Source organism: Ochotona princeps, chromosome 10 (genome assembly GCF_030435755.1).
Source record: "Ochotona princeps isolate mOchPri1 chromosome 10, mOchPri1.hap1, whole genome shotgun sequence".
Lineage (NCBI taxonomy): Eukaryota > Metazoa > Chordata > Mammalia > Lagomorpha > Ochotonidae > Ochotona > Ochotona princeps.
Genome location: NC_080841.1, coordinates 38,865,244 through 38,888,779, shown reverse-complemented (window position 1 = coordinate 38,888,779; position 23,536 = coordinate 38,865,244). Strand labels below are relative to the sequence as shown.

At 45.6% G+C, this 23,536-nt stretch overlaps 1 protein-coding gene across 1 annotated transcript in view; it reads left to right on the top strand.

Annotated features, from left to right (window-relative positions):
• Nucleotides 1-23,536, top strand: part of PIP4K2A (phosphatidylinositol-5-phosphate 4-kinase type 2 alpha) — a 161,818-nt gene that overhangs the window by 94,650 nt on the left and 43,632 nt on the right. Inside the window, exons 2-4 of the mRNA XM_004578553.3 lie at nt 9,418-9,515; nt 10,931-11,027; nt 22,795-22,947. Coding sequence (XP_004578610.1) covers nt 9,418-9,515; nt 10,931-11,027; nt 22,795-22,947 — 348 coding nt within the window. The remainder of the gene's footprint in view (nt 1-9,417; nt 9,516-10,930; nt 11,028-22,794; nt 22,948-23,536) is intronic.

Genomic DNA, 23,536 nt, shown 5'->3' with positions numbered 1-23,536 from the left:
CAAAGTGAATTTGTTACAAGATTATAAAGTTATTTTCAAAGGAGAACTGATGTTTGGGTTAACATCTTTTCTTTTCCACCTGACGTGGAATTTTGAGTGAGTAATGAAAACAATTTTTAGGTAACACCACCACCTCTGCCAAACTTGCAAGTAGGAAAGTTAGTGATATGGTGCCTTAATGATCTTTTCAAATAAATTTATTTACATATTTATTTATTCTTTGACTGCTTCACTTCCCGTATAGCCACAATGGCAAGAGTCGGGCTTGTCAAAGTCAGGAGCTTTTTCCAGGTCTCCCGTGTGGGTGCAGGCAGCCCAGGAGGTACTTGGACCATCCTCCCCTGGTTTCCCAGGTGGATTAGCAGGGAATGTATGGGCAATGAGGCTGCCCGTTAGGGTGCCAGCACCACAGACAGCAATCTTCTGTGCTATGGCACAGTGATGGTCCCTGGTCTTTGTTCTTAAGGATGTTGTGATTGCTACTACATGGCTGCAAAAACCATGAACTTTAATATATAAGTGGGACATTTTACCTCAAATGGGACACAGGCACTTTTTACAAGTCTACTGGATATTGAAGAGGCACTTATGAGTATTTCACTGTGTGAGGATCATGCTGTGCCCACCTGGAAGGCAACAGATTGGTTGGTGACAGTCTGCAGAGCTGCTGTTAAGAACAGGGAGTGCGGACTGCTCTGAAGTGTGGGGAAGGGGAAGTGTCATCTACAGGGTGTTTTCCAGGTCACACTATGGAAAGTATTTTCTTAGAAATGCACCTGAGGTCATTTTGTGTGACTTTTGGGAGAGCTGTGAGTGCCGTGTGCACAGCTCTGCTGTTGACACTGCCAGCCAGAAGCTCCAACTGTGACTCTGGCCAGCCGCTCTGGGGTTACCCTCAACTGTTCTCCCGGCCGTGGTGACTCAGCAGGTGTTTTTCGTTTTTCCATATCTACTTACTAAAGAAAATTAATCCTAGAGCAGAAAATGTTTAAATTATTTGGTGGGGAGAATCTTTGCATGCTTTGTCATCCGTAAAGTCACAAAGGGATTTTGGTTTTTTAGGATGAGCTCAACAAGTGAAATGTTCCTGTTTCCAAAAACTGGTAAGAAGGGGAGGGGGAGTAACAATAATGGTGAATTTATTACACATTTCTGGTAAGGCTTATTTATTTGAAAAGCAAATTTATAGGGAGGGAGAAAGAGAACTTCTACCTACTGGGTTCCTCCCCAAAATGGTGGCTGGCGTCAGTTAGGACTGGGCCAGGCTGAAGCCGGGAGTGTAGCGTTCCATCCAGGTTTCCCACATGAGTGGCAAGGGCCCAAGCACTGAGACCATCTGCTGCTGCATGGCCAAGGAGCTGGATCGGAAGCAAAGCAGCTGAGACTATCCTGTGCTGCAATATGGAATGCTGATATTGTTGCAGGCAATGAACTGAAGCCACTGTGCCACAACTCTGGCCCCTATATCACATTTGTTATTATTAAGTTACACAGTCAAATGTGTGAAGTGTAAGGGATCTTCTATGACATAGTTAGCTGATCTCCCTTAGAAATCAGAATCAGACACTAGACAAAATACCAGTCATGCTGAGTTCTGCACCATGTTCCCTTCTCTCCATTGGTTCTTAGCAGCCCTGAATCCTGTGTGCTTATCCTGCTCAGTATTATCCCTGTGCAGTTGCCCCCTTTATTTTTATTATTGAAGTATGTTCCCTTCTCATTCTTTGAATATACAAAATATCAATTTTCATAATCAAGTGACAAACGGGAAGAGAAATTCATTAAAAATGAAAGTATTTATAATAGGATTACATGCATCAAACAAGTAATAAATCTAAAAATTATATGCAAGACCTCTTTTTTTTTTTGGCCTTCCTATAAACATGTTTTAAATAACACAGAAAAACATAAAGAAGATTTGGATCATTTTAAAATACAAAGTCATACCAAATGGCAGGCATGTTGTTTGAGAGATTAAGTAAGCTGTTTCCAGGCCTGAGATTTTGAGGTAGGATGAATGGGCCTTTCAAGGTAATTCCTGCTCCATCGCTGGATCGTCGCCATCTGCAGCCTGCCCTTGGTGGAGCGACTCACCGCTGTGCAGACAACACCGCCCTGCCAGGCCCTGCCAGCCTCTTGCTCAGCTGCGTGGCCTGCAACTTCTACTGCATGCTCCCTGCCTCATCCCAATCTGCTGTCATTTGTAGAGAACTGTCTTCATTCTAATCAGATTAAGTTTCTCAGTGTCTCCTACCTGTGAAAGAGACCTTTTTTTTATCCCCCTTGTGCTTTTTGTGTATTCTTAGTTGAATGAAAACCAATTGCTGACTACGTATTAGTCTGCGAACATAGTATTTAGAGTAAATATAACCAAATGAATTAAGTGTTGTTGGTAATGCCTCACCTTTATGAACATATTCTTTGCTCGACGTAAAAAAAATCATATAAATAATGAGGTTTACTTATTTATTTATTTTGGAGTCTGAGCGTGAGATGGCTTTGTGAGGACACCTTTGTGTGCCTTAATTTCAGACCCTTTGTCAGCTGGGTCTCAGTCCAGTAGCTATTCACATTTTTTGCAGCTTCATGGCAGCCTGTGTTTTCTGGCCAGTGTGAATCCAGTCTTGCATCTGCAGGGATGATACTGCAATCAGCAGCTCCGGCCCACAGCAAGAAGCCTGTGTTTTACGCACTGGGGGTAACTGGAAAGAAATGTTAATGCCTTGCCGAGCAGAGGAATCAAGATAGCGTTTCTGAATTGGGCTATCTAGTGTTATACAAGGAAAGGTTTGCAAATTTCACTATGCTTGTGTTAAGCGTGTTCTCCATAAAGGAAAACTCAGGTAATTGGCTTGAGTAAATGATTGAGAAACTGATTTTGCATTCTTCAAGAATACTATTTATGAAAGTCATTAAGATTTAGTGGAATGCAGAGGAATATTTATTTTCTCTTTTTCAAAGTTGACAGATTATCAGAAAAATGATGAGTTTTTAGTGCTGTTTTTCCAAATTTATATTGGCACTGTGGAAATCATAGCTGAATGACCATAGTAGGTCAGGGCACATATTCAACTAATTGTGTGTTTACCCATGTTTTTTTCAACATCTGTTTAATTACTACTTATGTTTTAGATAAGGAATACTTTAGAAATTTGTAACACAATAAAGACTAAAGTTTCCAGAACTGTCTGAAGAGTTTGCTGTGAATCTTGACATAGGCTGGCAGGAATTTAAAAAGCTCTTGGGCTCAGCCAGTCCAGCTTCCTGAATTTTGTTTCTGGAAAGTTGGGTGAGTAAACTATGGCTGAAAATAAGCTTGGGCGGTCTTCTAGGTCTTCTAGGTACAGCACTATCATTTAGTAGCTAGTAATTTATCTAATCTCACTAAGCCTCCATTTCCTTGTCTGTGAAATGGGCGTAATGATGGGACTTTTACTCCCTGTGCTTGCAATAATCAAGTAAGATTCTACTCCCGAAATACTTACTAAGGTGGCACTTGGCACGAGTCCACTAAATGATAGCAATAAGGCTAATGCCAAGTTTTAAAAGGGAATGAAGGCCAAGCCGGATGAGACCTCAGCTGCTTTCTACCCGCCTCATCTCTCCACCGTCCACCCCCTGGCGTCCCTCTGCCCCCCTCCTGAGTTCTAGTACAATCAGGGACATTTTGGCCCTTTGTATTGGCCCTTTGCCTCCTCCTGCCTTATGGACAACAAAGCTGCTTTATTGCATGTCCTGTGCTGGGCCCCGGCACCACCAGCAGCGATGCCCTGTGGCCCCACAGACAGGCAGTGCCTACCTCCACAACTGCGATTTGGGGTGACTGGCACAGCATAAACAGAAGCAGCAGGTTTCCTCCCAAGACGCAGGAGAGCCTAGCCCACGGCCCCTGTGTGTGGGATGTTGCTCATCCGTTTACTTGGTCATAACATCTCAGGATGTTATATAATAGAGAATTAACTTGTGCTTGCTAGACTGGATTGACAGACACTCTGTGAAGTATAAGGTGCTGTTGCCCTTGTGAATCATGTTTGCTTAGATACCCTGGTGGAGTTTTAATAAATTTCAAAACTACACTTTCCTCTGTAAATTCTGTATTTCCTAATGTATGCTTATTCCTAAAGGAGAGGAGTATTATTCTTATCTTCAAAATAGTAATGGCTAATGTAAATATTTTTCTTTCCCACCCTAAGTATCAAGAAACACATATAAATGTGTGTGTGTGTTCCCGGGTGTGTACTCACACCTAGAAAGAAAGAAAAAACGTAAATACTTTGTCTTTTTTAAGTACTGACAATAAGTATAAATGGAAGCTAAGTCATGATTTGTTTTTTGTTTTGTTTTGTTTTGTTTGTTTTTTTACATGATTAGTTTTGATGCCAGTGTTACGATGGGTGGGCCATAGAGGATGGTTGTATTAGGTGACTGCTAAGCTAACAAGTTAAAATGTTCTCACACTCAAGATACTTGAATCCAAGAATTGTGTCTTGCTCTCTGGAAGTTCGCAGCCAAGAGTGTCCATGTGAAATATAGAAGTTAGCAAATAAGACTAACACAACCTTACTCAAGATGGTGGCTCATTTGGCATGTCCTGAGTCAGCTCATGGATTTGAACCCCAGGAGCTATGTTTTTCAGTTGGTGTAATCTCACAGAACTAGGTTAAAGGAGAGAATTGTATGAGATATTAAAAACAGATTTTGTGTGGCCTGGCACTACCACAGTTAATGCATCTGAATTAAACCAATGAATATCTGCCAAGGCTCATATGCAACAAAACGAAATGGGCTAATAGAAAAGCATTACATAGATGCTGATTGGTGCAGTGTAGAAAACTGTTATTTACTCGTGAAAATTGCCAGTTATCTTTTACTTAGTGATTCCTCTGATTTAAGAAGTTGTTGGTTCACTGGTCCTGAAATCTAGCCACTCATCTGACCAAGACACTTGGGAGGTCTGAGGGAGAGGCCAGGGAAGTGAGAAACTATTGTGCAAGGAAAACAACACATTGAAAGAAGGGCAGAGTAGCCAGGAAGTAGGTGTCTGATATAACTAGTGTTGAGCTGCCACTCAGTAACAGTGGCACAGATAGAACTATCAAAAGCGATAGGATTATCTGAAACATTTGCGAAGGACCACAGCACCTCCGAGACTCTCTAATTTTAGCCTCTTGAAATCCCATGTAAACCCAAGTCCCTTCTCTTTTGTCACTTTCTCGAAGACAGAGGACCAAACATTGCCCCTGTCTTAGGGATTGCTTAGCTTATAAAGAATAGGCTTGCCGAAGTAATGAAAAATGTCATAGATGGTTAAATGACACACTGGTGACAGCTCACCACCCTCCGGAGCCATAGGGAGTCAGTCTGAGCAGCCCTTCCCCCTAGCTTGTGACTTTGTATAACCTTGTCTGAACTCCCACCGTGAAGCTTCGTGTCTGAATGCTAGTGTTTCCTCCCTGCCACTTTGTACTGCACTGTATTTGTGAATGTCCCGCCCCCCAGCTATAGTGGATGTGGCAGGACCCCGTTGTACACTGACTTCCCAACTCCCAAGTGACCGTCCCAAACTCCCTAGCTCTGTCCTCCTCAAACCCGAGGGACTTCTGCTGGCCTCAGTCTGTGCTGTTGCCACCTGCAGGCCTGGCTCTGTCAGGAGGTGACCTTGTCCAGATCCTCCTCCTATGACTGCACGTTGCATGTGGACTCTGCACACTGCCCAGAAGCACAGCCTGCCTTCTCTGTCCAGACTTGTTCCTCTGCATCCGGTCAACACCTCTCCAAGCTTCCTGTGCTCTTGTAACTAGGCCTCCGATTTCTGCAGCCTGTCTCTTTAGTCCTGGCTACTTCCCAGATAAAATGGGAGCCCGTGGACAGGAACTGTCCATCTTCCACAGGACTGTGTCTTTTTATCCTCCTATGAACAAGGGAGCTGTTTCCCCACAGCCTTTCCTTCCTGTGTCTTTTTTTTTTTTTTTTTTTTTTGGCAGAAAGCAAGAGACAGAAAGACAGACAGAGGTACCATCTGTCCACTCCCCAAATGCCCACAAACAACTGGGGCTGGCGCATGTGGAAGCCAGGGACTCAGAATTCCATCTGGGTCTCCTATAAGGGTGGTAGGGACTCCACTATTTGAAGCATCACCCACTTCCTCCCATGGCGTGTATCAGTGGGATGTGGAATCTGGAAGTGCCTATGGGAGGCAAGTGGCGTCTTCACTGCTGCACCTTCCTGTGTTCCATGCTGTTCCGACCTGTTCCAGCAGTGCTGGTGCGTATCCCCTTCTTTCTTTCTTTCCTACCCTTGTCCTCCATTGTCTCCATCATTTCCCTCCCCCCCCCAGATGTTTTAGAAGCTAGCCACACGCTGTGCCTGCCTTTTCTTATCCATCCCTCCCAGTCTGGCTTCATTTACTGTCTACCCCATCAAAGCACCTGAGGTCACAAGATGCCCCCTGGTTGTCACTCACTCTGATTAACTTGGCAGAGACAGTGCTGTCTGCCACTTCACTCCCTTGTGCTGTGCCTTTGCCTCTCTTCCCACCTGACTCGTTCTCCTCCTCTCCCACCTGAAGGCTCCCACACGTGGACGCTGTAATGGAACTATCCCTGGGCTCTGCTCTCTGTGTCACTCACAGATATGCAAATTCTTACCTCCTGTCCCTGCCTTCCCTGGGACTTCAGGTAACCCAACCACAGGCCTACCTGAGTACAGTGCAAAACTGAGTTCTTCTAAAGTGCACTGCCTGGGGAAACTGACTCACCGTCTGGCCGACCAGAAATTAGACTTTGTCCACAGTGCCTCCCTCCCTCTGTCTCTCCCTGCTGGAGCCTGCAGCCTGCTCCCTGTGCCCAGTATTTGGCCTCTGTCCCATAGGATCCCCCAGTAGCCTCTTGGCACTCCTTCTGGGCATGTCTTCTTCCTAAGACTCCTCTAACCCACCTGTCTCCTGTCCTCTGTTAATGTGACGGTCCCTCTGGACCGGAAGCACTGAAGGGCCAAGAACTGACATTTGAACCTTGTGCAGCACAGAGCGGAATGCTGGGGGAGAATATCTAAAACGGAAGTTCTCAGTTTGCACATTCCATGTTGGCTAAAAAGTTTGTTTCTGCTTACTTTCCTTTTTAAGATTTGTTTATTTGAAAGGCAGAGAGATGTCCATTGGCTCACCATCCCCACAAATGGCCACAACAGCTGCAGCTAGACCAAGCTGAATCCAGGAACTTAGTCCGCCTCATGGAATCAGGGACCCAAGTGTTTGGGTCATGTTCCACTGCCTTCCCAGGTGCACTGGCAGAGAGCCGGGTCAGAAGCAGAGCAGCAGGGGCACAAGCCTGTGCTTTGATACGCAGTGCCTGTGTTTTTGCCACACCTGCTATTCTGCTTACTCTCTAAAGGAGCATGTTTGAGTGGCATGTGAAAAAATCATGACACTTGAAATAATCAGTGTTTGATCCTATTCCATGCTGGCTGTGGCTCTCTGGCAGCCACTTGAAGCCCATATGGGACAGGGAGAAATCCTTTGAGATGCGCTTTGCAGCTTCTCTCTGTAAGGGACATGAGGGGTACCTGTGAATCCTACGTTTTCTTCCCATCCTACGCTGCCTGTTTTCTTCATTCTGTTTCCATGAGTGATTAATGTGCTGATTTAGCCAGCATCCAGCTTATTCTAATTGTGCTTACATGACTTGGATTTCTGTTCTGACTCCCTTTGCCTGCTTTTCGAACAGCGACATTCAGATGTTAACACACAAGTATGGGCGTTTCACCAGGCTCCTTGGGATCAATGCGTGTGGTGAGAGGTGGAGGCGATGGAACGGGAGGCATCACATGGTTCCCCAGCACCCCCACCCTTGTCCAGTGGTGCTCCATGCCTACCTGCACTGTGGCCTTCTGTCTGTTCCTCCCCAGGGCTCTGTCTTTTCTCCCTGCCCTCCCCGCTTTTTGTGGTGTCCTTGACGTTCATCACAATGCATCTCTGTATGCTTCAAATGTTCTATAGCCATAGCCTAGTAACTTGCACCCCTGATGGAAAATCCTTACAGTCCTTGTGTCATCTTTGTCAGCCCATCTTCTCATTTTGTCTACATTTCACACATGGCTTTTGTTTTGTGTTTCTTGCATGCAATTCTCATTTTTCTTCTCTCGGTGAGCTCATATTTGGTTGATGCTCACTTGTGGAAGGCTGGGAGGCCTGATGTGGGGGCGGTTTTCTGACAAGGCCAGCTGCGTTGTTTACTTCCACCCAGTCCCAGGATCACTTTCCAGCACCTCCTTCAAGGATCCCAGTCTCATGTTAAGCCTTTGGTTGCACCTCCACATTCCCACCCCCAACCTTCTGCAGGTTCCAGTAGATGTTAAAGTTGGCGTTTGTCTTTAGAGAAGCCGGGTCTTTCAGGCTTGCTTGGTACTCACTGCATTCCCTGTGGATTAAATTCACTTTGGGGGAAGGAAGTTGCCTTGGAGATTTCCTTTGTTTCCCGTGAACCCAGCCAAGTGTTTATAACTCGGCTCTATCAAGGAACTCATGTTTCTCTAGCTTGTTTGTTTGCTTGTTTTGTTTTATTTTAGGGACTGAGATTTCTTTAGAGTACCATGTATTCTGCTAAAAGCATAACTCTCTGAAGTGCTTTTTATTGCTAGCAACCAGGGAGGGGCAATGGCTTGGGAATCGAGATATAAAAATAATTAACCCTGAGAAACAGCAAGTGTGTTTGAAGATTACATGTGAGAGGCTGTCCCTGCCACTTGCGGGGCTGCCAGTGGAGCTCGAGTCTGCCTTATGTCCTCCAGGAGCATGTCTTGGTGGTTTGTCCTGATGCCTTCCAACCCATCCCTGGCTCATTTAGTCCTGGGACCCCGTTGCAGCTTCCTCCCACCCTAGCTGCAAGCTCCCCTTCTGTGAAATCCATACTCCACTCCAATGTTTATTCTCCAGCCGAGTTCCTGGGAAAGACCATTCAAATGACTGTTTTTCTCTGGGCAGCCAAAGGTATCTACTCACATTGTCCTGTCCATGAATTAACAAATGGTGTTTGTTGACTCAGCAAGTATTCACCGCAAAATCTTTAAAGCCTCTTTCCCATGTGGGACTTCCTTTACGGAAACATGTGATTAAAGGGGCCTGGAGCTGATGCTCTGGAGGGAATGTCGGGAGAAAAGATGGAGAAAAGCAGGGACAGGTGGTCCAGTAGGTCTATCCTCTGGAACTCTTCCCTTGCCTCAGCCCTCTGGTGGCTGTCACAGGCCCAACCTTAGCAGCATTAAGGAGTGGGAGATGGCAGGCTCTGGTAAAGCCTAATGAGGGAGTGGAGAGGGTTTAATATAGGAGCTGGGAGGAAGCAGGCTGGGTGATCAGGCAAGTTCCTCTTTCTTCCCAAGTAGGTGGTAACAACCTGTATTGCTGATTTTCTGTTCTTATAGATCAATGAACTGAGCCATGTTCAGATCCCTGTAATGTTGATGCCAGATGACTTCAAAGCCTATTCCAAGATCAAGGTGGACAATCACCTGTTTAACAAGTAAGCACAAGGACAACATGTCAGACATGGCTGCTTGGCAGTGTGATTTTTGTGAATTTCTGTACTCACATAATTTTTCAATGGGTGGGAGTAAAAGTTTTGCTGATGAAGTTAATCCTGTGATAAACATAACCATCTGTCATTTTCAAAGAAGTAGCAGCAGGCCCTCTGGGATAATATCTTAGCCATATGGCATATTGTTCTCTATGAATATCTTCTATATCCAAAATGATATGCTCATTATAATTTAAATTTTCAAATCCCATAAATCACTTGGATTTTTTTTAAGCGGTTAGAATCTTCTAGTGTCTTCCACAAAACTTTTGAAAATTATGAGTTTATGAAAGAAATGACTATACTGAAGAATTAGGATATATTTTTATACATTATAGTTTGATGCTGCAGTGGGCGCTGAGACTCTTCCTCTGACATTCGTTAGAGTGCTGTTCCCAAAGCGGCACCTGAGATCAGGCAGCCTGTGAGAGCCAGAGATACAAGGGGCCTGGGGACCTGGCCATGCTTTCAGTGGGCTCACTGGCTGGCCAGTGGCTGAAAACCAATACTCATGTGGACAATTATGCTTCTGTGTGCACATGTGTGTGTGCATGGAATCTCTACATGTGCTTCTGTGGCAGAACAAAGGAGAAAGCAATCCCCAGTGAGTATAGGGGAGCCTTCTAGAAACCACCCCCTCCACATGAGGACCAAATATGAACTGCTGGTGGGGCCCTTGTTCTAGCCTTGTTAAAGCTGATACATTCCTCTTTTCCCTGATACTGTTTGGACCTTGACTTTGAGGGAGTCTTCAAGGTATAAATATAGAATGTAGTATTTATATAAAATAGGTCACACGAGGAATGCAGGAGAGCCTTGTTGTGTCAGCTTCGCCCAGCAGTAGCAGAGTGAATGTGGAGACCACTGCTGGGGCCCTTTGCTCTGCTGACCCAGCCCACAGCCCTCCTTCTGTTCTTTTCCTTCACTTTTCCTTTGCCAGGCCTGGTCCCTTCTCAGTCTTCTTGACTGGGGAGTGGCTGTGGCTGTGGCTGTGTGGGGCTTAAAGAGCCCACACAGTGGCAGTACGCCTGTGACAAAGGAAATGACATCACCAGTATGTTCCCTTGTCTGCCAGATCTTGCTGTAGGCTGTACCTGATCCTATGAACAGTAGGGAATTTTCAGAAAATTCATGGAAAATGCACCTGATGGGCAAAACTTTTATAGATTTCGAAAGTGTTTTGTACCAAAGTGAACTTAATCTTTTCATTCCACTTCCCCATGAACTCTCGCAAGTCCCCTAGCATACTGGGTGTTCCATCACTGGTGAACTCTGAGCAGGTCTTTGGCAGTGGAGGGCAGAGGCAGGTCCCATTAGCTCCTTGTCTTGCTGAGCCTTATTTCACAATGTGATCATTGCAGAGAAAACATGCCGAGCCATTTCAAGTTCAAGGAATACTGTCCCATGGTTTTCCGTAATCTGCGGGAGAGATTCGGGATCGATGACCAGGATTTCCAGGTGAGTTGCCTTTGTAACATTTGCTTCAAATGGAATCTGGATCTCATGGTGACTTTTGCTCTTTGAAGTAGGATTACATCCTTAAAATGACAAGCAGTTATGTAATAGTCATTTTCACTGTACATAGAAAGTTTTCCAGGAGTCCCTGGTGGAGGATAGGGTTCCCCCAGAGACCCTCTGTACCTATCATTTCAGCGCACAGCTCCGTTCTCTACACAAGGACTGAGCAGTGAGGGCTTTTTTTTTTTTAATATTTAAGTAGTTGATTAGGGTGGGAAGGATCGGGGATTAGGGGAAAGTGGGTGAGACCATTGTTTCCAAATTTTCTTTTTCTTCTGGGGGAACAGAATAAAGAAGGAAAGAAACCGTACCAGCGTCCCAACTGCCTCAGTACACAGGGATGGGGAATGGCCACCTGATGTCATGCCAGGGTACCCAATGTGGAACATGCTCCGAGGGTTCTGCTCAAGTAGTTTCAATAGTTCTGAAATGTTGTCGATCTTGCCAATCCAAAGATGAGGAAATCTTTCCAATGTCCATTGGCTGACATAGTTCACCTTAGAGTCTCCATTTGCCCAGATCTTTGCTGTCAACGCTTGACTGGGGTAGTTGTCCAATTTGTTCTGCCTTCCTTCCTCTGCTGTGGTACCAGATGTCCTCTCCAGACCCCAATGGTCTGCCATTTCCTCCATGCACATCTTGATGCCATCCACTGCTCTGTGTTAGCCACAGAGGAGGCATAATTGTGACACATGCACTCCACAGTCAGACCACAGATCCTGCGATTCTCCCCACGGTTGGAGTTCTGAGTCCAGCAATTCAGTTGGGGGCAGTGTCCAAAGAAACCTTGTCTGAGGTGATTCCAGACATGTGTGTGCTTGCCAGTACGGGGTCTGGCTCTGTCTGTCCCCCACATTGTGCACACACACTAGTAGTTGCAATTACTGGGTCAATTCTGTCTCCAAGCCCGTCTCTTACATAAATCAGTGGATGCTGTGACCCAGCCCAACCCAGCCCACTACACACTCGGTCCTCACGTATACCAGTAGAACTATAGCCTAGTCGGAGTAACCCCCACTAACCCCCGCCCAGACCCATCCCCAGCCCTGGTTCCTATGCTTACCAATATGTGCAGCAGACTGATCCAATCTGTCCCACATCCCATTCAGCTCTTGTACACATCAGTGGATTTTGGAGCCTAGTTCAACCTAACCAACTCCACTATCCAGCCCACACTCATGCCACCGTGTGCCACTCCATGACTAGTCAGACAAGAGCCCCCAGCCCTGGTTCTCATGCTGACCAGTGGGAATTGCAACCCATCAGAGAGATGCCCACAGTTTTCCTACTGGATCCCCTTCCAGTCCTGGATCTTGTACTCTCTAGGTGGTTCTGCGATCTAGCTTGACAGGACTTGCCCCTAATCCTAGCACTTGCCAGCCAATGCTGCAACAAAGCCCAAACAGCCTGCACTTACTGTGGCTCATGCATATGACTGTGAGTACAGTCAGTTAGCCCAGCCTGGCTCTCCTTCTGATCTAGTTTGTATGCAGCACAACAGGTATTGTAGCCCTGCACCACCTGGTCTGCCCCTGGTCCCAGTTCCCATGCTCAGCATGGGAGCCCATTCTGCCCTGCCAACCAGGCTCAGACCTCCCCCTAACCCCCGCCCGGGGTCTCACATGTGCTAGTGGGTGCTGTAGCCCAGTCCGGCATGGCCTGCCTCATCTTGGCATTTGCTGGGAGAGTGGTGGGGGGCTGCTATAGCCTAAGCAATGAGTTTTACAGAATTACTCTCATTGCCAGGTGGAAGCATCTGCTCAGCACAGCCTCCCTCTGGTTTCTGATCATGGATGTGTCAGCAGTGTGTGTGTGTGTGTGTGTGTGTGTGTGTGTGTATGAGAAAGAGACAGAAAGTCACATTCTGTATACTGAGGCATTGTAGGTGTTTCCTGCTGGTTTGCTGTTCCTCATGTTGGCTGACCCTTGCTTCAGCATTCCTGGGACGGGCCAGCCTTCGTGCAATGCTATGCTGGATGGCAGAGTGGCTAGGGCCCTGCTGTGGCTGCTGGGAGCCCGTAGTCGTGGAGCTCTTGCCTGCATTCTGCATACCGGCCTCTTGCATATATGCTCTGCGACTGCTTCTCAGTCCCAGCTTTTGCGTATCTGTTTCAACTCTTAAAATAGTTCTTGACATTTGATCATTGTTCTTGAGAAAGGACTTGACTTTGGCTACCTGAATTCTTTATTTCTACACTGCAGACATCTTTTCAGAGCCACAGTGCTGACTGACTTTAAATCACATCAGATGTAGCACACGTTCCCTAGGTAGCCCTCTGCTGGAAACCTGCATTGCTAACCTGGGTGACCTTACACATTGTGGCTCAAGACTGCTTACCCTAGCCTGATGCAGCAGAATCCCAGAGGCAGGCCACACTTAGCATGCATTCCTGAGAATTCCTGCTCCCACTCCCTCGCCTCCCCCTTCTTGAACATTTCCAGGAATTTCCCCCTCAGGCTTACTCATTCAGTTTGGAAAAGCATTACTGGTTGAGCTGTGGGTGACATTTCCCTTATTGTGGGTGGGGTTGCAGTGTTCACAGAGGTCCTGGGCCAGGATCCGTGTGTGTGCCACCACAGGCTAAGGGGGAGTGCGGCTGGCAGGATGTAGACACCTGCTTTGCTCTGAAAACCATGCCAGAGTCATTTTAGAAATTATTTTAAAATAATTTAAGAGAGAACTTAGATCACAGTTAATGGGTTTGAAATTTACTGCTGGAGAAGTAAGTAACTTTTAAATAAGAAATGTTGGAATAGCAAAGAGGGTTTCTGTGAAATAAAAACGAATCATTGTGTATAATTTAGGAACTATTACTGCAGTTGAAGAGACCCCATGAAAATGAATTAGATACTTTAAAGGAATTAGAGGCGGATAACTTGGACACTTTAAAAGCTCTTCTGCCTGACTCTGATGCCAGTGTTGACTCGCTCTGTCCCTGTTGTTGGCAGGGGTAGGGATTTGGTCAAATAACATGGTAATACTGACATTCACCAGAAACTGATGCTTAAGGGCCCATGCCACCTTGTCAGAGTCCTCAATTTACTACCAAAATGAAGTGCCCCACATTTCTTTTCATCATTAGTTGTGTTAAAGAGAGTCAGAATTGTCATTATCTTCCAAGTTGTGCACTGCAGCAGGTAAACGTGGCATTGAATGTTTCCTAAAATGGTCAGTGTAGTTGCTAGAATTTTAACACAAGCCTGTCTTCCTTCCTTCTCTTCCCCCTAAAAACAAAACCATGTAAGTTGATAGTTAAGTATGTGCAAATTGCTGAGTACAGAGTTTAAGGGGAAATTAGGCAAGTGGAAGATGACTCACAAGGAACTAATTGGCAGGTCTGTTAAACGCTTGGCCCCTGCGCTGGGCTCTGAGGAGAGCGATGTGAGTGTAATTAATCATTTTGCCGCCCCTCCTTTCCTGCTTGCTGCCTGGTGCTCTTGGCATTTAAATTGCTGCTTTCTCTCTGGCAACTGTATTTCTATTTAAAAAAAGAAGAAGAAGAAATATTTCGGTGTTCAGAGTAACTTTCGTATACTAGAGGTCTACTTTTCTTTCCGCTCCAGTAACCTCCTCCTTTCTGTCTCAGAGGGGAACAAATGCCATGAGTTGTAGTGGAAGGCAAGTGCATAAATGTGGAGCTGAACCCAAGCTGTTGGTTGCCTGGTGTGGAGAGAAAAGTAGCCATGGCGAGAGCTCTGGCTCTGGAGTCAGTGCTTGGCGCCTGTGCCCTGCAGGTGTGGGGACCGAAGGTGATGGGCAGTCTGACACCACACCACAGCCTCACCTGCAAAACAGGTGACTCTTCCCCATCCAATCTCGCATTCCTATCCCAGAGCTCACTGGTGGAAGCTTGCCTAACAGAGCCACGAACCAGCCACCCTTGCTGTTTCGGTGGTTGAGTACCACATGTTCAAAAGGGAAGGTCTTTCCCTGAGCCTGTGTACATGAGCTGCTGTGGGCACTGTTCCCCAGTTGGGGGTGAAAAATAGGATCAGTGACCCAGCCCCTAATCTTAGGGAACCATTGGTGTGCTTCCCAGTTGCCTTTCTGATGTGTCTACATTTTAGACTAGCAGCTTTAAGTCAGTGTGGCAATAAGAAGCTCTGCCACGTTGTTCAGACCTTATATTCAGACCTTTTTGTGAGTCAAGCAGAGAAGGTCTCTGTCTTGTTTGCAGCACATGGAAAAAAAGTCAGTTCTGACCAATGTTGACCACTCTGATAAAAGTGGAATGCTGTAATTAGCCTGCCTTATTGACCTCTGTGAACCTGACTATCTTAAAAAGGAAATGAGAAGCATGCAAACATTATATTCTCTGTAATTTGGGTTTTTTTATCTATTTTATTTATTTGGAAGTCAGAGTGACAGAGAGATCCTCCATCTGCTCTTTTCACTACTCAAATGATGACAGTGATCAGGGCTGGACCAGGCCAAAGCCAGGAGCCAGGAGTTCTGTTCAGTTCCATCCCCCACTGCCTTCATGGCACACCAACAAAATTTACTTCTCCTGCACAGTGAGTCCTGAATTAGAATCCTCATTATTCACATCTGATGAGCGCTCTTCTTCATATCAGTAACAGAGAGTTCTGATTTTAAAATAATTGATTAAAATTATTAACATTTTAAGCTTTTGATGTTCTTATTTCAAGTTTAAAAATTCTGACATGTTAAGAACTTCAGGGGATACTATACTTTAGGGGATGGGGAAGCATTCTTGATATCTTTAGAAAAATCCGTTCTGTTCAACGAAAACCATTTCTAGACATGGGGTTCCCACCCTGACCTGAGCTGCAGGAGGAAAGGATCTGTGACTTGTGGACCAGCTGTCTGCCCAGTGTTGACACAATACCGGCTCACAGCAGACACTGAGGGAATTGTGTGGGAGAAAGGAAAGGAAGGCCAAACGGGATATACCAAGAGGCGTGAACCTTCTGGACCAAAGCACAGAAGCAAAAGATCTCAAATGGCAGTGGCAGAATTGTGAAAGATGGTGATGGGACGTGAGCCAGAGAATAGAAAGGGGTCAGAGGCCTTAGCCCATTTCTGCAGCCAGCAAGCAGTCCTGTGGGTTTTGCACGAAAGTAGTAATGTCGTGTGGTGTATGTGGAGGTACTTTTGTTTGTTTTTACTGCTTGAGACGCACTCAGATGCCCATAATGGCCATACTGCACTGGAGCCAGGCAGGAACTGGGACTATGGTCCACAGTCCAGGTCTCTCACATGGGGTGTCAGGGACCTAAGTGCTTGAGCCATTACCTTGATGACTCCCAGGATGCCCATTAGTAGGTAGCTGGGATCAGGAGCAGAGCTGTGAGTCGATCCCGTATACAGAATCCGAACATCCCAACTAGCATCCTAACTGCTGCAAACATCTGTCTCAGCCTCTGGCATTTCATCCCTGTAGTGTTGCACCAGCCTAAGGTTTTAGAAGGCAGTTTTCCAGTGCCCTTGAAGTCCCTGGAAATCTGCTTTCTCTGTTGGTCATCACCTTTCACTTTTTATGTTCTTCTCTTCTGATAAACTGTTTCATTATTGATAAGCATGAAATTGCACTGTGGCCTACCCCACACTATAATGAAAAGCCATTCAGTGCTTGGGATCACAGAGCAGACAGTCTTTGAGATTGCCCCAAGAGCTTAACACAGGGCTGTGAACTCAGCGGGCATTTAATAAACCCTCCAGGACGACCATGGTGCTCAAGTGAGTGTGTCGGCCTTTAACTCTGACAAGGCCTGATGACCATCTGGGCCCCACTCAGACAGATCAGACACGAGCCAGCCATTTCTGGCAGCCGTTCCTATGCCCAGAGCCCTGGGCTTGAGGCATGAGATCCTAATCCTGAGTCACCAGCAGGCAAGCCATGGGAGCTGGGCATCCCAGTTTCAGTCTCGGGTCTCACAGGGCATGATGCCATAACCATAAACTGTTCACTTGGCCCTGATTGGCCTGTTTGCCCAACCGTAAAGTGAGACTCAACCAGCCGTCAGATCCCTCCATCTATTGCCAAGTCTCCATGAGTAGATGACTATCCCTTAGGATCTACTCCGTGATACCAACATGTTCCCATGATAAGATGATTGCTTTTACACATCTGAGCATGGTGCAACTGATTTTAAGTGGCCTTTCCTTTGACTAAAAATTAAAACTCCTCCTAGGTAATTTTTAACAGGATGTACAAGTTAGCATTTAAATGGAAAAAATATCAAAAATGTATACAGGACTTTATGATTAGTTTCACAGAAACAAATGTACAGTGAATGCTTGTTTTGCTTTTTGGTTTTTTGTTTGTCTTAATAAACACAGGGGAAAGTAATGGTTGCTAAGTCAGGGTGTTTTTAAAAGTCTATCAAGGATTGGTGGTAAGAACAAGCTAATTAAATTGACCTTTATGGTTTCCTCCACCCTTCTGGAGGCTGTACTAATCCTAGACTGCCTACTGCGGAAATAAACATCTTCAGCACACGCTTGGACGAGAGGGCAGGAAGGCCAGTGAGATCAATCCCTTCCTTAAGGGAAAGGACAGTAAACTTTTCCAATTATAGGTGTAAGGTGTCCGTTGAGAGAATGAGCGCCATCTCTCACCACCTCCCCTTTTTCCCTGTTTGTGTGGCCATGGCCCCAGAGCTTCAGAGATTGAAATAGGATATATCCCAGGATCAGACTTGCAACTGACTATGGAAAAGTACATTTGTTTGCCAAGCTGCGAGATAGAGAGAGACAGAGACAGAGAGACAGACTGAATTGTCATTTTCTGACCTGCCTTATACTTGACAGCTTTGCCCTAGATTTTGTTCTCAACGTTCATTTTATCCTTGGCTAAGGTTCACAGCAAGTTTAGGAGCATCCTTCAAACCTACATTCACAGGTGGCACGTCCTTTGCATGCAGCACAGTGTCCGTTTTCTCAGGTGAAGAGCGGCGGAGTGCGTCAGCTGAGCCTGGGGTGGCGGGGCAGTGCTTAGAGCACCTGTCAGAAAAACGTTTGGTTCAGTCACAAGCAGCAGTCTGCTGAGTGATGATATGGATATGAAATATCCAGGATGGGCAAATCTATAGGCAGGAAGTAGATCAGTGGCCTCCAGCTTGAAAGGAGAAGGAGAAAGAATGGGAGTGACTGCAAATGAGTGTGTGGTGTTTCCTCTTAGAGTGCCGAAAACCCTTTTTAAATTGATTGCGGTGGTGGTTACATTACTTTGTGAATGCTAAAAACCACCGTACACTTTAAACAGGTGGATTACAGACTGTGAATTATATCACATTAAGGTTGTTATATGAGAAGAGTGCTTAGCGTTTAAAGTTAGTTTATCTTCAGTAAGAGATTTTCCCTTGGACATTGATTTTAACTGCTTTTTTCCCTGTTTTTTTTAAGATTTATTTTTTATTTGAAGGGTACAGTTGCAGAGAGGAGAGAGAGAGAGAGATTTTCCGTCTGCTGGTTCACTCCCCAAATGGGCAGAATAGCCATACCTGAGCCTCTGGCTGCATATTTCTTAGTGATTCTACCAGTGTTTTTATTTAGCACAGCTGTGTATAAGGCCACATTCCAGCCCTCTGAAATGAGTGGTTTGGAATAATGTGCAATGTTGCTTCCACCTGGGATGCTTTTGGATCAGGAGATATGTTTGTACATGGAGAGACCCCTCCAAGGCACCTGAAGTTCACTCCCAGGGTCAGTCTGCTCCAAGCCTTTCCCTTCTTCTAAAGGCTTTCACCGAGTCCAAGCATGCTACACATGGCTGGGATGTGTTCTTCCCTCTTCACAGAGCATAGCACCCAGACACGCTTTCTACTTGGCTTCTCTGGAGACCGGTTTCAGGCAGCGCAGCAAGTATGTTGGCTCCTCCAGGCCTGCTTGCATTACTCACTTGCTCATGCTTGCCCATGGTGTGCTGGATACATCTGGAAACTATGCAGTGTATTTTCTTATAGCTCTAACAACTGTTGTCATCATTCCTTTATCTTGGTTCAGACATCCTACAGTGTCATTTTGCCCCTGCCTAGATGTCCTCTGACCACACTCTTCCTGGGACATGTGGACAGGATACCTGCAGCCATTCCTAAAGCAAGGCCCTATGTCTGAATAAATCTCCTTATAGCCATGAAAGATCAGTCACAGGGATTATGCTCAGCCCACTCTGTCTCCTAGGCTTATTCTTCATCCTTTTTTTTTCTTTTAAGTTCATAATCTCAGGATAGTTACATCCTAAATTTTGAAAACCAAGAACCCTAGGCAAATTCTTTTTCTTATGAGTTTGATTCCCAGCTTTGGCCCTGATTGTTGCTTCCCATCAATGCAGCTGTTGGAGGCAGTGGTGATGGCTTAAGTAGTGGGTTCCTGCCACCCACCTGAGAGACCTGGCTGTGTTTCCAGGTCCTACCTCCAGCCGCTACTGAAAGCATTTGGAGAGTGGGACAGTGGATGGGAGCTCTCTCTCTACCTCTCAAAATAATGGTGATAAGTTTTATTCGTTTACTAGAGTCAGCTGTTGTGGGTTGGAGCTACTCTTGTGACCGTCAATAAAGTGAACTGAGACAGATTCAAGATTAGAATTTGTAAGATCTTATTTCCCAGGGCTAATATTTGTATATGAATAATATGTCCTAATGAAGTCTGTAATACCTGATGATGAAAATGTCCTTGAAAATTAAAGAAAAACAAGGGATTTGGGAGAGGATAGAATCTGAACTCATGGGTTTTTAGAGTTCTTATTTAATTGTTTAGACCTTTAGAATCTCATACTGCCTTGTCCCCAAAGTGTTAATAAAGGTTTCTTTAATTGATTAATTCCATTCCTGTTGTCAGCAATTAATCCATAGCAATCAAGTTTCCTGTTTTAACCACCCTGGCGTTGGAAGAATAGAATGGGGAAAGCACTGTTGCCAGCCAGCTTGTGATGACCACGTACGTGACACCCCTGGACCTTGCACCTCCAGCACAGTCGTTCAGGAGCCACAGGCCAGTGACTTGACTCTTGGTGCTCACACATGACATGCAGACCAGCTCCACCAGCATCCAGTACTTCTGCAAGTGCCGTGACTCAGTTGCTCATTAGGGTACAGCATCCACAGTGCAGTTCTCAGTTGTATCAGCTTCACTGTGGCCTACTATAGAACATGGACAGGAAAACCAGCTGTGACTGGGTGGTATGTTGCCTTACGTCCATCTTTGCAGGATTTGGTTGTCATTTATTCTTCCTCATCGGGCTGTGTCCCAATGGTTCTTTTACACCTGAATTTATGGTCTGTTCCACCTGCCTTCCATAAAGTGGATTGTTGCTGCTTTAATTTTAGACCTGATGATAATTTGAAGTTTTACCATTTCTAGAATCATGTTTCACTTGGAATCAATATCTTTTTGTAGATGAATGTTAATGTTTAGGAGGAAAAGTTAAGACAATTAAATAATTGATTTTTTTTCCTCTAGCATTTAAAACCTCAAAATGGGTTGTTTATTTTTATCTTTTTTTTTCATTCTAAGTAGTGTGAAGACTTTTAAAATTTTTTTCCTTTATATCTTGACAATAGGATACAGGACTCTTTGGCATTGTCTGTACCAGCAATTTCAGGACACACTTAAATAACAGACTGATGTACATATGACTGCATATGAAGGACTATACTATTGTAATAATATAGGGAAAATCAGTGTGGGGTTGGAAATTTGGGGAAATTTGGGGAGGGAGTAGGGAAATCCCAGGCCCTATGCAGTTGTACCATAAAATTTAAAAATAATAAGTTAAAAATTAAATAATAAAATAAAAATAGTAAGTTAAAAATTAAAATAAAAATAATAAGATAAAAATGATAAGTTAAAAATTAAAAAAAAAACAATTTGCCAATCCCCCAGCCTGCTCCCATCCTGCCTGTGGCACAGTTTAAGCCACTGCCTACAACAGTGGCTTTGGACTAGCCCAGCTACGGCCATTGCAGGTAATATACTGGGGAGTAAATTAGTGGATGGAAACTTTCTTTCTCTAACTCTGCCTTTCAGATAAATAAAAAATTGAGAAAAATTTTTCCTTGAGTATATGTAATGTCATTGACAATTAAACCCCCTTTTTTTTCAACTATGGTCATGTAAAAAATTTTAAAATGTATTTTCATTTATTTGAAAGGCAAGGAAACAGAGATAGATGGAGAGCTCCTTCTGCTGGTTCACTCCCCCAAATGCCCACAGAGCTTGAGCCATCACCTGCTGCCCTGACCAAGCCCCCCAACACCCCACCAAAGAGTAAACATTAGCACAAAACTTGATCAGGAGTAACCAGGATTCAAACCAGGCACTCTGATACTGTGGATGTCCCCAGCAGCAACTTAACCACCATGCCAAATGCCTGTCCCTAATATAGCCATTTTCATCCTGAAAATAATTTGTGTTGTCCCCAATCTTTCTAGTGAGTTTGGTTGTAATAAGAATAATTTAGCACTGCCACATCCTGCTAGTTGGAGTCACTAGGAGCTGTATTGATTTTCAGTCCAATTTCCGAGTGAGCTAAGGCAGATAGATTCAGCCATAGGCAGTCATGACACTGCTTGCATTTGCATGCCAACATGTTGATTCAGAATGTTGCAATCTGTTGCCATGGTGGATGCAAGGACTCCATCCCCATCCTGAAAGCACAGGCCACAGCAAGCAGCTGCACTACTGTGACTTGGCTGCACTACTGTGACTTGGTTATTTCTTCTCCAGTCCCATCCTGGTGGGTCTCATATAGAGAGGGAGAGGAAGACAAGTATTCTTGATGATACTGGGCAGAAAGGGGTTCATTGAAGGTGCCACAGGCAGAAGCATTACCTTCCCATAAAGGCATCTGTTCCCTGAACCACAGGACCAGAAAGGAAGTGGGATCTTTGCCTTTGAGCCCCACATATGCAGTCTGCTGGGGCCAAAGTAGGGGTGGAAGGCACAGGTGGCAGGGATGGCTTCTGGGTCCCAGGGGTATGCCACCGTCAGGGCCTGGTAAAAAGCAGGGTGGGGCAGGAGTCCACATGGAGATGGGTATGCTTCCCTGGCCACAGAGCAACTCTCCACAGTGCCTCCTCATCTGCCTTCACCCCAGGACCCCAGGTGCTCAGACTTGGTGGAGTAGAAGCGTGTGGGGTTGTTTCAGAATGCACTGTCCAGGCTCCTGCCTCCCCACCCAGGGCATACAGCAGGCAGCCTCTGCCACTAGCTGAGAGTTTGGTTTTTAGCCCAAACTCTGGTTTTTCCCTTACTGGTGGTGCAACCTCTGCCTGAGTGTTACTCCCCTCTTCTCCCCACGCCCTGTGTGCTGATGGAGGACAGTAACCCTGACCGTTGACCCAGGACTGTCACTAGAGCCTGACTGTATCAAGTGCCTGTCATACACACAGTCCCAGGGACTGTTTCCCATTGCTTTCATCTGTGGCTGCTGATGTTATTTGAGAAGTCAAAATGGGAGCCCCTGTCCTACTCAGGCAAGAACAAGGTGGAGAAAGTCACTCTGAACACAGCTGTAGCCACCAACGCACCTGCAGAGCACTGCGCCACAGAGCTGATGTCTTTCCCTCTGGAAGGCTTGCTGCTTCGGTCTGTTGTCATCCCACACCTGTTTATTCCAGAAGCACGAGTGTTCAGGAGAACGTGATGTGATAGCTGCCTGTCTGGAAATCACAGCAGCCACAGCTTTAACTGATTCTCTTCCCTCCTCTTCCTCCCCTTCCACCCCACGCCCCACCTGGGAAGAATTCCTTGACCAGAAGCGCACCCCTCCCCAACGACTCGCAGGCCCGCAGTGGGGCACGGTTCCATACGTCCTATGACAAAAGATACGTCATCAAGACCATCACCAGCGAAGACGTGGCCGAAATGCACAACATCCTAAAGAAATACCACCAGGTAACCTTCATACATTTTTTTTCCCTTTGAAACTGTGGGATGGTTAATGTTCATGACACCTTGATCATCAAGGCTGAAGGTTTGGGCATGCAGTTAGGAAATGAATGGAACCAGTTGGACATTGTCTCCTCCAGCCTGGCTTTCTGCAGAAAGCCTGGGCAGTGCATTCTGCTGAGACCGCGCTATTGACAATTAGCATTTAGGATCACATTTGCTGTAAAGACCCTCAGCAGTGGGATTTGAGCACTCTTCTGTGTGACTGCTTGGCTGACCCCGACTCTTGCTTTTCCAATCTCTCCACTTAAGATTCTTTGACTCTCAGAAGATTCCCTACCTTGCCAGAAGTGAGTCTCTGAGCTCTAGGCATCTATCCATTTAGACCCCCAAATCCCATCTGCTTTCCCAATCCTTCCATCCCCACCCCTCCTAACTCACCTTTTCCTGCTGGGAAAATTCTCTGATTTCCAAAGATGGGCTCCAGAATGCTTGCAACACACACACACACTTCTTATTCCTTTCTCTCTCTCTCTCTCTCTCTCTCTCTCTCTCTCTCTCTCTCTCTCCCTCCCTCCCTCTCTCTCTCTCTCTC